This window comes from Pleuronectes platessa, chromosome 10 (genome assembly GCF_947347685.1).
Source record: "Pleuronectes platessa chromosome 10, fPlePla1.1, whole genome shotgun sequence".
NCBI classification, from domain to species: domain Eukaryota; kingdom Metazoa; phylum Chordata; class Actinopteri; order Pleuronectiformes; family Pleuronectidae; genus Pleuronectes; species Pleuronectes platessa.
In genome coordinates this window covers 22,474,794-22,488,848 of record NC_070635.1, presented here as the reverse complement: position 1 = coordinate 22,488,848, position 14,055 = coordinate 22,474,794, and the positions used below count along the sequence as shown (strand labels likewise).

Here is a 14,055-nt window from a genome sequence, read left to right as displayed (position 1 = left end):
TGATATTCAACCAAACATATTTGGGTGAAATGTATTACCTCCACTAATGTTTTCACCTGTGTCTGTTAGTTTGTTCCTTATAGTTTTTTTCCCCAATCACTTTGCTTAAACATTGCACTATTGATCATTTTAGAGAATTTTGGAAAATTAACAAAAATTATGTTTGCTTCTCGATCATTAAAAAAAAAATCATCAGTATATTTTGGAATGTTCGAAATGGTAGACGCTCTGCTGAGAGCCACTCTAGTGGACTAATAAGCGAGCAGACGGATGTTCTACAAACATGAATGCCAGATCAAGTAGAGCAGCCATTTATGTTTGTGCCATTCAAGTTTCAATAAATTCTGGTTCTTTCAAACAATTTTGCCTCCAGAGCTGCTCTGCATCTGCAGAACATTTGCATGCCAATAACACTGTGACAGAGAAAACAACCCAGAAAGAGAGTTCAGTGGTAAACAATGACTTTAAATCAGACGTCCAGCACCATATCGTAGTGTGTTTCCTTTTTCCTCTTCCCACACTTATTTATGAGCACTGTATACAATGTCAACAGCATGACCCAGTAACTGGCATAAACAACTGCCCCTATGACCAGAATGATTTTTTCTGATTCAGGAAAAGGTTTTTTAGCCTGCACGATTAATGTGTAGATAATCCCAATGAAGAGGATAGTGAACCAAACTGATATTGGAATCAGACCAATGAAGTTCGTTACTACAGTTTTCCTCCCAGAGGTCCCCCAGCCAGACTTGTTGATTGTTGCTATTGCAAACATTTTGGCTGGCAACAGGCTTGACATGTACAGTACAGAATAGAACGACATGAACACCATGACAATGTTTCCTCTGAGGCAACTAGCGAATGCTGACTTGATCAATGCCACTGCCTGCACAATGAGCAGAAATAACAAAATATTCCACAGCCTTCCTTGATAAAAGAGTTGGATCGCAGTGGCAATGAGAAAGAATGGGAAGAAGCCTGTGATCACAGCCTCATAAGTCATCCATAGATGATGCTTGTGGAACCACATGGAGTTATATAGCCATTCTCTGAAGTATGACTTACTCCATCGAGTCTGTTGGTTGAGCCATCGCAAGTACGTGACCGGAGTTTCTGTGAGGCACTTTGATCGTGCTGTGTATTTGGTGGCATACCCAAGGCTGAGAACTCGGTTTGTGAGATGACGGTCATCCCCAAAACTGCAGTGGGATCCCATGAATGTCTGGTTGTACCAGGCCTCGACAAACTCATGCAGGAGTGAGTTCCGGTACATTCCTAAAGGCCCGCTGATGCACTGCACACAGCCGAAGTAGGACTGGCAAGCCCGTTCAATGTTGAAGGCCATCCAGTACCGTACACTGCTCAAGAAGGAGATCCATGACTCATATTTGTTCAGGATCTAGGTGTGGATTGACAAGCAAGACAAAGGTTGGAGGGTTAACATATTGATGGGAAATGCTCATTATGTAAGTTGTGTCACTTGCGACGATGTTTTGTCACTAACCTGTACGTCTCCTCCAACCCCTCCAACCATCGGGTCTTCTTCAAGCACCTTCACCATCTCAATCGATGATGCTGGGTCAAGCATGGTGTCAGAGTCACACACCTAATCCAGAAAAAGGGATTTACTTTTGTTTCAGGGTCAAACGATTTCTGTTACAATCACGTAAAAAGGCGCACAGCTTGAGGATAGTATTGCACACCAAACCTTCTAGACCAGGTTTAAATCATGTCTCAAGCAAAGTCTCCCCTGATTGTTTCATGCAGAGTATGAAAACATGTCTATGTTATTTAAAACTGTAGGATAGTAGCATCCTGTCCTCCTTGTCAACAGCCTAACTCGCCCAACCTAATGAAGGCTGCTCGGTCTCATTTTAATTTCTGTTGACAAACTGACATCATGTCAAAGAAGAAGAGGTTGTTGTTGGTCAAAAAGTTGAGTGTAAACTTTGTAAAAAGTAATTTGCAACTCAACAAACATGGCGTATCGCTAAGCTAATAATGCTAAGCTAACTGATCTGTGGGTTTGACATTTGAGGCTTTTACATCAGAGTTGGTAAATTTGTTGATATGTTTACCTTCTAATTAGGTTAAAATAATTTAATTTGCTGCAAATATTATCTTTTGAATACTAACTTATTTCCGTTGACTAAGATTTTCTTTGGTTTAATACAGGTCCACAACATTTCCGTTCACATGTAAATGTTGGCATGGTTATCAAGAGCACAGCCGTTAGTGCTTTTTTAATCTGTTGAACACAAGGTTTTGGCGGGCTGTAGCCGTCTGCAGGTGTTAGCCTTGTATCAAAGAGTTTTTCTTATCCTCAAAATCCCCCTTTTTGTAATGGAGACTCACTGAAATCAAAGTGAAATTATAATAAACAAGGATGGGGGTTTCTTTTTGCGTTTCAATCGCTGCTCAAACTGTATTTTTGTAACAGCACTAGCTGAATACAGCAGAAACAAATATGATGTGATGACGCATCATGTTTTGGGCAGTTTTACATAGTTTTCTAGAACTTCCACACTGATGCCAGGTTTGTACATTGGATGCAGCTCTTTCGTTTGAGTCTAGAGAAAATCAATACACATTACTACTCAAAGCAATGTTGCAAAAACACAAATCTGGAGCCAAGGGAATTTGGAAATTAGAACGCTTGATAGGTTCTAACATGTAACATGAATCCTAAAGCATATTACCAGTTTTATCTTTCAGTTCTTGTTCAGTCCCGCATCAAATGATCCAGCCCACTACAAGGACATACATTATATAGACCTAATTAATCATGAAGGTGTAAATGTGAGAACTAAACTTTCGGTCTGTGGTTATTTCATGTGTATTTTTTTCACCAAAGGACAATTATCACACAATTAAGACCTCACTATTGCGGTGCAGTTATGTGCATAGACGTGATTGCGTGTACTGTTAAACAATCTTTTATTTACAGAAAAAAAGGCATTGTCAACGGAAAGTTCAATTAATTTCACTTTTAAGCACTGATGAGTAATTTCAGGAAGTTGAGTCAAGTGAGAAAACTCTATGTGCCAGCTCCACCCTTCAGTCTGCTTTACTTTGTAGAAAAAAAAAAACAGTCTAAACCTAGACTAAATATTTTTTTGCTGAGCAGGGATATATGTAGCCACAAGTGATAATTACAGGATACTGCTAAATGCTAACATGTTGTGCGACAGCAGCGCAGACAGAGAAAAGTCCTAAAATGTGAAAGTAATGCGAATTACACAGTAATATCCACTTAATGATGGTGAACATTATCCACTCAGAGCTACAGGTCATATATTAAAAGAACACGCAAGGAAACTGTAGCAAATCCCCTAAGTGTATGGAATTTAGTAAGATTGTGTTTTACAGGCACAATGTGTTGTTTATTCTTAAAAAAACTGTAAAGCTTGAATGAAGAATAACTACGCTCGTAGTTTATGACCACAACGGCCCACATTTCCTTTAACTTCTACCACCTGCAGAGTAAAAACACATTTCCTGCAGGATTAAAACACATCAGCTTGTCTTGCAGAGCCTTGGATCGCTGTTTATGTTCGGAGTGCCTGTTTACATTTTAGGCTAAACCACGCAATGCTAGCATTATAAGACCATATTCATTAGCCAAACACACTAGGGAGCTGGGTTCTCAAAGGATATCGTTTAAGTGTCATTAACAAACAATGAGATTAATGTGGTTTAACTCATTTTCACTGATGGTGGTAGTTCATTGAACTCCCTACAGCTAAAAGCTAGATGGGTTGTTTTCAATGGCGACTTGATTTGCTGTTAGTTTAGTTTCAGCTAACAAACTGGTCCAAAATGTAACTTTCCTCTGACACAGGTTTGGCCTGCGACTCCTAAACACCACTCATATATATGATGTCATACTCAGCTTTGTGAAACAGATCTGCTATTACACTCAGACGTCAGCTACTGCTGCCCCTTTTTTCACGCTACACTTCACAACATGATGCACGAGCTACCGTCCGTCTAAAGCCGACACAAAAGACTCTTTGTAGACTCCATGTTTGGCTTGGCAGAGCCCCCCTTCCCCTTTCCTCTGAAATCCCCCTCTTCTCCCTTTACCTCCATATTTAATTCAGATTAGCTCCCTGTCCCTCAATCTGGATTACATCCTCTCTTCTGATGTCAACTGTCCTTGTTTTACCTCCTGAGCACATGAGACACAGACCAACCTCTGAATAATTTACCTATTAATGGTGTCTGGTTTATAGCAATGGTGTTCTTATGTCCTCCCTTCCTTGCATCTCTCTTCAAAATATTCTTCCTCTTTTCATAACCATGCATCTGTCCGTCTAAGCAGCCAGCCAACCAACCACCCAACCCGTCATTAACCATTCCATCACTGTCCCAAATTAAAGCCCCTCTATTAAAACCTGTTTCTAATTGAATTAGCCTTACCTGCACATAGTCAATGCTCCTCCCCAGTGCTTTGAAGGCTGTGTACATGACTTCTCTCTTCCCTCCCCACTTCTGCATGATGCACACACACTTGTTGTTCAGCACCAGCCTGGAGATTTGCTGAAGGCTCTCAGCGTAGCTCTCATCCGTCTCCTCTGGGCCCCTGTGATGATAGTTGCTACGCCACACGTAGGTGCACGATTTGTCCCATCCCATCACCTCTTTGAAAATCTCCATCATGTAAAAGTCATCATCTGAGTTCCCGTCAATCACCATGATCACTTTGATCCCCGGGTACGTCAGCCTCCTCACCGACACCAGGCATTTCCTCAGGTAGTTCGGGTCTTCTTGGTACGCTGCGATGCACAGCGCCAGGGACTTGTTCAGTTTGATCGGTGTCTCTAGGGAGCGCCGCATGTTCCTATGTTCTAGGAGCGCAAAGAGGCTCTGGATGACGAGGTGGACAACCAAGATGGCGCCATACAGGCCAAAGGATAGGTGATTGCCGGCTGTGGTGAAAAACTGGTAGCCCATGATGTAGGCTGTGGAGATGCCTACCAGGAGAGACACGCCGAACATGGTGGTGCCAAATATCCGCAGGTAGGTGAGAATTCTTTGACACTTCATCTAGGGACAAAAGAAAAAGGTTTGAATTAAAGACTGTGGTGCAAACAATTTATGATTGTTGGACTGAAATGAAAATAATCAATTTTTTTAAAGAAATATGATGCAATTATCTCTGATCATCGGTTATTTTCAATCAGAAAATGTGAAAGATAAATTAAAAAGAAAGATAATTGGTCAGAATGATCTCGAGCATCTTACCTAAATATAACAAATTAACAGCATTAGAACATATAAAGGTTTTATAATATTTAAATTTGGGAAAATGCTTATTCACAGATCTTGACCTTGCTCTCCTACTGCACATGAACCCCTGTTTTATTACAACAAACTCAGGTAGATACACCCTGAAGTTTTTCCTCTTCTTTTTAACTCCCTCCCTCCCCCTCTCCTTATGTCTACTCCTCCCTGTCTAAATGTCAGACAGTTGTGAGTAGCACATTGTTCCAGCTCTTCTATAGTGTGGGTGGGCGCACATTACAAGATTCCTTGACCTAATTAACCAAAAAGCTGTCTGCCACAGCAAACGCTCACCATAAATGTTTTTGAGGAACAATTATGGAATCATTCTCTTTTCTGTGGTGTTGTAAAGGCAAAGTGCAATATAAGAATACAACCCCTCTAAAGATCTTTCTGTGTGTTTTTAGTGGGGACAGATGAAGAACATCCTTTGCTTTCCGAACGACACTCTTACGAACATGGGCCCTGCTGCTCATGAGCTTCTGCTGTAAATGTGAAAAGTTTGTTTCCAGCCCTCATTATGTTGCTGCCGCCATCTGTTTGGCAGACCAACGGAGACCCACTCAGCATGGCCCAGCTCAGCTCAACGGAGTGCGGACCACCCTGTGATGTCATCTGTTTATATCTCCGTGGGAAGAAGAAGACAAGAGCCTTTTAGATTTTCTAAGGCTGCACGTGTGTTTCTTCCCCTCTGCGACTCCCAGAGAAAGCATGAAAAAGGAGGGTTTGTGTGATTGCACAAAGATAAAGATGTGCTGTGAAGAGAGGGACGGTATGACATGATGCTGCTCTACACATTATGGAGAACATGTCTCCTGCATAGCACCGATCAGGGAGGTCAAAGTATGCTTCTCTTAATCGGAGAGTCTGTGAGGCTCCCTCTTGTGGACATGATCCAACATTTTGTGCTACATTTTTAAACTTGAAATTGTTTGTGATGCAACTTCATTGATTTGGTGCACTATTAAAGAGCAATACATTTTAGTTGTAGTATAATGGACATAAGTTTTAGCTAGACATGTAAATCGGGACATGCAATAAAGTAAAAAAGAAGAGAACATGAAGCCCAGCAGTGTCTGTGATTTGGCAAGAGTATCGACACCACACCTATACACACAGGACAGATGGATGAAGACAAAAAATGTAATAATTGTAAGGACAGTAAAGTAGAAGAGTAAAGTGGGACAGATCTACAAAGATAGAACAACGTAAAAGAAAGTGTGTAAAAGTGAACAGAAAAGAAGTCAGACAGGTATCTAGAGAGAGTCAAGTGAAAAAACACAGAGAGGATGAGCTAACACACACTTAAACTCACACACACTCTCAAACACACACACTTTGGCTCGGACATAATGCCTTGTTCATCTGATCATTGGATAAGAAGACCACAGCCAGCAGGACTCCTCTGGCACGTGGCAAGGCTCTTAACGTCAGCTGCTCATTTACAAGACCCCTGACACACACACACACACAAATGCAATGTACTGTATAAAAAGTTATTACGCTAGTGCAGACAAAGAGAGCGAGAGACAGAGAGAGAGGTGGGGGTGTTTGTGTGTGTCTCAAAAAATACAGATTTTTAATTATGCACAGCTGAGAATACATTCCATCCTACAACTTATTTCAGTTGCATGTATGTGTGTGTGTCTATACATACGGTACATGTGTTTTTTTAACTATGCAAGGTGCTGCAGAACAAACTCTGTCATACTGTCTAACCATGGCAACTTAGAATGAACCCAGTCACTCTTTTACAGCATAAATGTTTTACCATAAATGTGCCATCAAATTACACAGTGTGTACCTATGTGTAGTTTTCTAGTCCAAATCCGAGTACTGAGACAAGTCATATTCTTTTAATGATATGCTACCCTCCTGACAGTTCGCCATGATATCATAGGTATAACAGAGACTGAGCAAAATTCCCCCCGACTGGGAGTTTCCAACTCCCTTTTGTAGGAGGAAACTTGGACCAAACCCCTTCGCACACATGAACAGATGCAGATCATGCAAACTCCACACAGTGTTTGTTGCTTCTTGAATGTTTGTTTATTTATGATCTCTGGTCAAAAAAGAAAAAAGTTTGACAGTACAGAACCAAACTGTGAAATTCCTTCAGGTCATGTTCCTCAGACATTAACCCTCTGCGTTTCTCTCAGTCCAGACCAATGAGAGCTCTGTCAGACACAGTCAATTTGAGTGAATTCTGTGATTCAGTACAGAGCAAAGAACACCTGTTTGGATGCTTTGGTTTTCATACTGAATCATGCAACATTTTGGGCGTGGGATTTAATGTGGAGCTCAGACTAACAATTAACTCAGGCTCCAGACAGATCCACTGCATCCTCACAAAAAAAAATCACCTCAAATCGGCCCCGGCCCCTGAGAGATACCGCCTCTAATCAGTCGAGTATCTTCTGTGTCATCGACACATGTGGATGATGTCACTGAAGAAGTTTGTATGTGTCTCTACAGATGTTGCTGTATGGCCTGTGTCCCTGCGAGTGGAAGTTGTCATTAGCACATGTGGATGATTTCAGCCCGGCTTTCTGTTTGTTTTTAAATCTTGGCACATGTGAGCATTAAAGCCTCATCAATATCTCCTCATGTTTACGTGTGTGTGTGCGTGTGTTCTGCCTCATGGTGAGTTCGGGTTGGTCTCACTCTGACGTAATTTACGGTCTCTTGAGTATAACTTGGTCTGGCTCTGCTGCAGAGAAAATATTACAGTCTTGTTGAGTCTTGAAGGGACACAGAATAGATGGTGGGTCAGCAAAGAGACAAATGAAATGAATGATTTTACTTCACTAGCATAACTATCCTCAGGAGAAAATGTGTCTCCTTGCAAAGTGAATTGCATTACAATCTCTTTTTCTGCTGAGATTTAACAGAAAAAAACGGATGGATAGATGTGTTGTGGTGGTCGCAGTCTTGATGTTAAGTAGGAAACTGGGATAAGGGTAAATGGTTAGAATAGCCAAGCACCATGAAGCAAAGCATAAAACCCCAAAAACTTCACTGTGAGTTCACCAAAAGATTATGATTATATCATTCCCATTGTTGGTATATTAATATGGAGCTAAACCTCTTTGATTCAACCATTATGAGTCATTCATTTGAGTTGTACGAGCTATAACCCTGTTAGCTACGTATAGACCTGCACATAATGTTCATAATAAACGACAGCTTAGGTACGTAGAATTATTCCTATTGCTGTGTGAATGAGAAACATTCCAGCCAGGCGTACTGTAACTAAATTCTGACAGGTTTGGTGCTATGCTGAAAATAATACACACCCTTAAGTCAGTTGGTACACTAAATTCTTTGTGAGTATAAATTATAGATATTGATGTAGCTTCTATAAAGTTTTTAAGACTCACAAAGTTGTATTTTTTTATGTATCTGTGTCCCTTCATTATGAAGAACTAAAGGAGTCTTCTCTGTCAGACTTAATGTAGCTTTATTATAGAACTATTATATCACTTGCTGTGATGACTACTGTATGGTCAGTTCAGTCAGACAACTAGAAATGTTTGTTGCAGCTGCAGAACACAGGGTTTAGCGTCTGGATTCCGACTTCATCACTCTCTGAGAAATGATAGTGAGATAATGGAGTGATGAGCAAATATCTTTAACCCCCAGTTGGAGCCTGAGGGGCTGAATCGACAGGCAGCGACACTGACGCAGGGCAGCAGAGGCGCTGATAAGCCAAGGGAGAGATGGGTAATCTTTGCAGCTTAAATAGACCCCCACATTGGGAGGGTGTGTACGATAGAGGGCTGTGGAAAGTGAGGCACATCACATTATAACTTTACATTACTTGTCTGTGTAAATTTCAATGCTGTTAAATGGTTCTCCATGTGCCAACACGTAAGCACATGATGTGAAAACATGAACACTAAGCAAAAGATGTAGAGAATGTGCGTTTGGGCCCACAGGAAGACGTGTGTGCATGTGTGAGTGTATGTATAGTGAGTGTGATTTCTCGCTGTGCCGCACAGGCAGTATATTTAAGTGGGAAGCGGAGCCAAAAAAAACAGCTTTATGAGATAAAGCATAACGCCTACATCTTAACGTTATTGTGACTCAGCAGTAACTGACTGGAAGGGTAACATTCACAAGTCAGGGGCTCTGTGTGACCAGATGACTGATATTCACTAATCAAACTTTCACATTCCTCCAGCTCACGTTGCAACTCACAACTGGGACTGGAAAACTGGTTTATAAGTGTACAGTACATGCATGAGGAAGGGCTATAATCTAATCAACTCATAATCATGATACTGTCATCAGCTTGATTAGATATAAGGCAACAAAGAAATATGACTGTTATTTATAATTAAGCCTCTTATTGCCAATCCAACGAAGACATAAATAAATAAATAGTTTATCTTGAAAATCACAGAGACGTTATTTGAAACCAGGCAAGCTGAGCTCACTCAAACGAAATCTCAAACAAATAGGATTCTGTCAAAAGCAAAAGTACACATGCGGAAAAAAAAGAAGAAAAAAAGCACTATATGTGAAGATGTACCTGACGTTTGTAGCAGGGAATGACTCACATGATGAGGAAAGGGGAAGAGAAGACAAGAAAAGAGAAGAGAAGAGAAGAGGAGGGGAGGAGAGGAGGGAGCGGCTGGGAAAGACTAGAGATTTGGCTGCTATCTTAGGCGAGACGCACATGGACTGGAAGTTCTGGATCAAGGCCAGCGCTGTCTTATTTTCCACTTCCTTTCCTGCTGCTTATAGCTCTCTAGCATATAGTACACTTGATGCATGATCCAAATCTGTTCTTCTCATTATGAAAAATATTCAAACCTTTGTCGGCTGAAGGTCAAAATACACCATTAATGTAATGATGGCAACAGGAAAAAGAAAATCGTATCGTATTTCTTGTGCTTTTCTTGACAACTTGCTCGAGTTTGAATGAGCGTGAGATCTGATGGAGCTGAGAGGTGATGCAGGTCTTCAAAGGCATCACTGGGAAGTGTCGGACTCCTCCTCCTTCTCCTCCTCTTCCTCCGTTCCCTCTCATAAACCCCCCTCCCCCCACGTGGTCACAGTGTGCTGCTGTTTTCACGTGTGTTGTCGTTATAAGAGCCAGAACTGACCAGCATCACCACCCACTGCGCTGCTCCTGACATTATTGGATTCAGGTGGACAGAGCTGTGAGTAGCAAAGGTACAATATAAAAAAAGAAGGAGCTGACTTTAACATTCCCCCTTTTCTTTTTTACAACGCACCCCCAGCGGTCTCTTTATTTTCTCTTCTGTTTTCTATAAGAGTGATGTATGATAGGGCGAAAGGATTAAGACATCCTGGCAACGTTTTGCATCGATGGCTCCAACAGTTGATGTTGCATCATTTCACTTTTATTTAGTTTTCAAAGTAAAGGTGGATGAGGAAGCTGCGGCTCACGGTTTAACAAAACGTGAGGCAAATCTATCCCCAGGTTTGAAGGAAAGCTGCACTGTTTGGTATTTCTGGCATTTTCTTCTCCCGTTGACTCATTTCTAGCTTTTTTTGTGAATGAGTAGAAGGAAGCGACGCATAGAGAGGGTGTGAGAGAAAGCGGGGGAGAGGAAGAGAGAGAGCCAAGGAGGATGACAGTATTCGGTAAGAAACGTGAGAATCTGGGTTAGAAGGATACAAGTTAGCGAGAGGGGAGGGATGGCAGGTACCAAAGAGGGGGAGGGAGGGAGGGAGGGAGACTCGACGCACTGTGGTGGACTTGGCTCGGTTCGCTGAGTTGCGGCCTCCAACTCTCTCAGGCAAATTACAGCTGCAGCTCAGCTGACAGAATGTGCCTCTGCAGCTTTCCTCCTATACATCTGCTCTTGTGCCCCATGCAGCAATTACACAGTATGTGTATGTGAAATGTGTTTCAGCCCCAAATCCTTCCCTTTTCATAGATCCAGTCTGACATCCATTGATCCAACACTTTCCCTTTCTGACAGCAGACCTGTATCACCAGTGCTCTAAAATAACTGGCTTCCTCTGTGCTCTATTCCTAGCACTCTCTGTTATCAGGCCTGAGAGATAACATGAGATGGAGAATCACAATCAGGCTCAATGGACAGATGAAATTTGTACCGTTGGAGATTTCTCAGCATAAATAATATCGTCAGTTTCATAAAAAGGATTTAAAAGTCAAGAATTCGTCTTCTTTGCAGCTACTGAAAATTGACTTTGTCCAGCTCCTGGGCCGTTCTTCAGTCTACTGTAACTCCTGGGCTCATGCATTAGCATTGGCATCACTCTTCCCTGTGAGACTTTGTCTGACTCAGTATGAGGTAGGCTACAGGGAATCCAAGTTTTCCCTTTTACTGGCTGACTACAGCGCCGCTCCACTGCTACTTCACTAAGCAAACCTGGGGAAAAAAAGCTGGCTGCCGAGATGAGGTAGGTGGTGGGGCTGTGTGTTTGGGAGGGGCTGCACATATGTACGCTCTCTTCCAACTTAAAGTAGGTTATACCCTGGCAGCCCCAAGGCCCTGTTACACTGATGGACCCATGCTGTGAGCTGTAATGGCACGTGAGACTGTCGGGAGCCCTAATAGAGACCAGTCGTGGAATGTCTTCCTCTGTTTAAGTCACAGACTGCTCTCTGCACAGTGTGGACGAACATCCTGTGACACTGATAAGTCTGCGGTATGACTGTAAACTGTGTCATGAGTAAGGAGTCTAAACAAAGTTAGGTGTCAGGTTTCAACCCTTTTTTTTTCTTCTTCTCCTCTCACCTTCAGGGAATATACTGTACATATTGCAGCACATTACAATACACTTCATAATGCTCCGTATTCCACTAACAGGCTCCAGGGGTGGATTTGCTTCCCGACCTACTGTACAACTGCACACTAAGCCCCACTCAGCAAAGGAACTCCCTGGAGGTTCAAGATTAGGAACTGTATGTTTGTATTAGTTTGTGTATACTCAGACAGCAGGTCCACATATGTAGGGATTATGGAAAGAACATGTGGTCTGCATCTATCATCTGAAATCTACACATGCTCTGCAAACTAAATATGATTTATATGCTACCATTGATTCGGGAGTACATGCTTCATTGCATCATTCAGGTGGAGACTGGCGTTGGATACAGCCTTTTCCAGTGAGTGTTAAAATGCACAATGAAAAGATGAGCCAGAGGATGTGTTGGATTAAAACTCTACTGTACATCGCAGATAAACTGCCAGGAGAGCTAGACATCCAACTCGCAGATGGGCATTCCCTGTGTGGTCTTCACATGAGGCAACAGATGGTATCTGCAAACTGAGAGGTGAGGGTGGGCGGATGGAGGAAGACAGTTTGTTGACTCTGTGTGACCGATGCTCATTTGCATTTGTGAATGAGTGTATGACGTGTTGTAGCTGGTGTGTGAGGAAGTTATGATGCCAGCAGCAAGTAAGTAGTTAATGCTGTAGGTGCTGTGTGCAGCTGTCATTAGCTTTCAGGCATGTTTGAGCATCTGCACTTTTACTAATCTTTCATATTTAACATGTCACTATCTCTACACTATCAACTAGCTTATAATAGATGAGGGCTATTCAGCATTCACGTGTGCCCAGATAGCGGTGTTTCCCATTTCACATCAAATTACGCGCTCCAACCACGGGGCTCTCAAAACGTGGCCAATTCCAGCCTTCCCATTGGCTCACACAGCCCAAAGAGTGACGTATGCCTCGGGACGTCACGCATATAGAATATTCTCAGATCACAATAATATATTAAAATATCTAGACAAAACTTACTTACACTTTCACAGAGGGCACAGCAGGAGCAAATGTCCGTGCCAGTCAGGGGAAAACTGTTGATTAACTTTATTTCCCGATTATTTAACACATTACCATATTAAATAAGTATCTAACACATATAGAGTTGCTTTTTTACTTTAAACCTTTTCGGAGATGCCGTCCGCGCTTTACGCACGACTTGTGTCTGCTCCGGTGACAGCTGCTGAGTCCCCCGACTTCCAGTCCCTTCACTGCGCCGAGTATTGCTCAGCATCCTTGTCATTTAAAATCATCAAATGAACCACAGAACCTGCCCTATATAGCTACGTGTACTTTTTGGTTTCTGCGCATCGACGGTCCCCAAGGTATAGTTTTAACGCGTTTAATGGTTTTTAAAGCACTTCTGCTTGATTCTGTATGGTTCGCGGTGGATCACCCATCACTGTGAGTCAGTCACACGCCGCATGATCACTTCGCCAGACGATCACCGGCAGCTTACCTTGAAGCAGCTGACGTCCTCTTCGTTCGTCCTTTGGAAAAGGATGCGGTCAGCTCCGGGAGCTCTGACAAAGTCTTGACAAAGTTTCAAGAGACACTTGTGGAGTAGTGAGTCTCATGAATCCACTCCCAAAACGATCCTCGTTCATTAAAAAAAATAATGATGATGAGAAAGGTGCGCGTTCAGAATAAAAAAGTCAGCACCGCCTGTCTTTGGATTGTCAGAGTCTGTCTGCAGTCATATGCAACACATGCATCTTAGGTGTACACGCACAAACTTCGCGTCAGTCAACTTTGGCATCTTTCATGTCAAAAAGTATAAATAAAAGGAAGAACATGTGAAAAGGATAAATATTCTTCTCCATCAACTTCTGGCACTTTGATTCATATTGAAAAAGTTTCAAAAAGTTACAAAAAAGACATCACCGGCTTTGGCAGCGTCTGCCATATTCAAAACGAAATAATTAAAAAAGTTTCCAGCAATGACAGATCATGTATATGTTTCTTTGCTCTGCAGAGGGGCAGGTAAAGTATTTCT

The 14,055-nt window shown here is 42.1% G+C and overlaps 1 protein-coding gene across 1 annotated transcript; it reads right to left on the bottom strand.

The window, feature by feature from the left end:
• Positions 1–374: 374 nt before the first annotated feature.
• has2 (hyaluronan synthase 2) lies at positions 375–5,055 on the bottom strand. The gene is made up of 3 exons (XM_053432878.1): positions 4,423–5,055; positions 1,505–1,606; positions 375–1,399 (listed from the first exon to the last, which is right to left on the bottom strand). The coding sequence occupies exons 1-3, from the start codon at positions 5,047–5,049 to the stop codon at positions 470–472; spliced, it is 1,659 nt and encodes a 552-aa protein (XP_053288853.1). The 5' UTR covers positions 5,050–5,055; the 3' UTR covers positions 375–469.
• Positions 5,056–14,055: the final 9,000 nt, after the last annotated feature.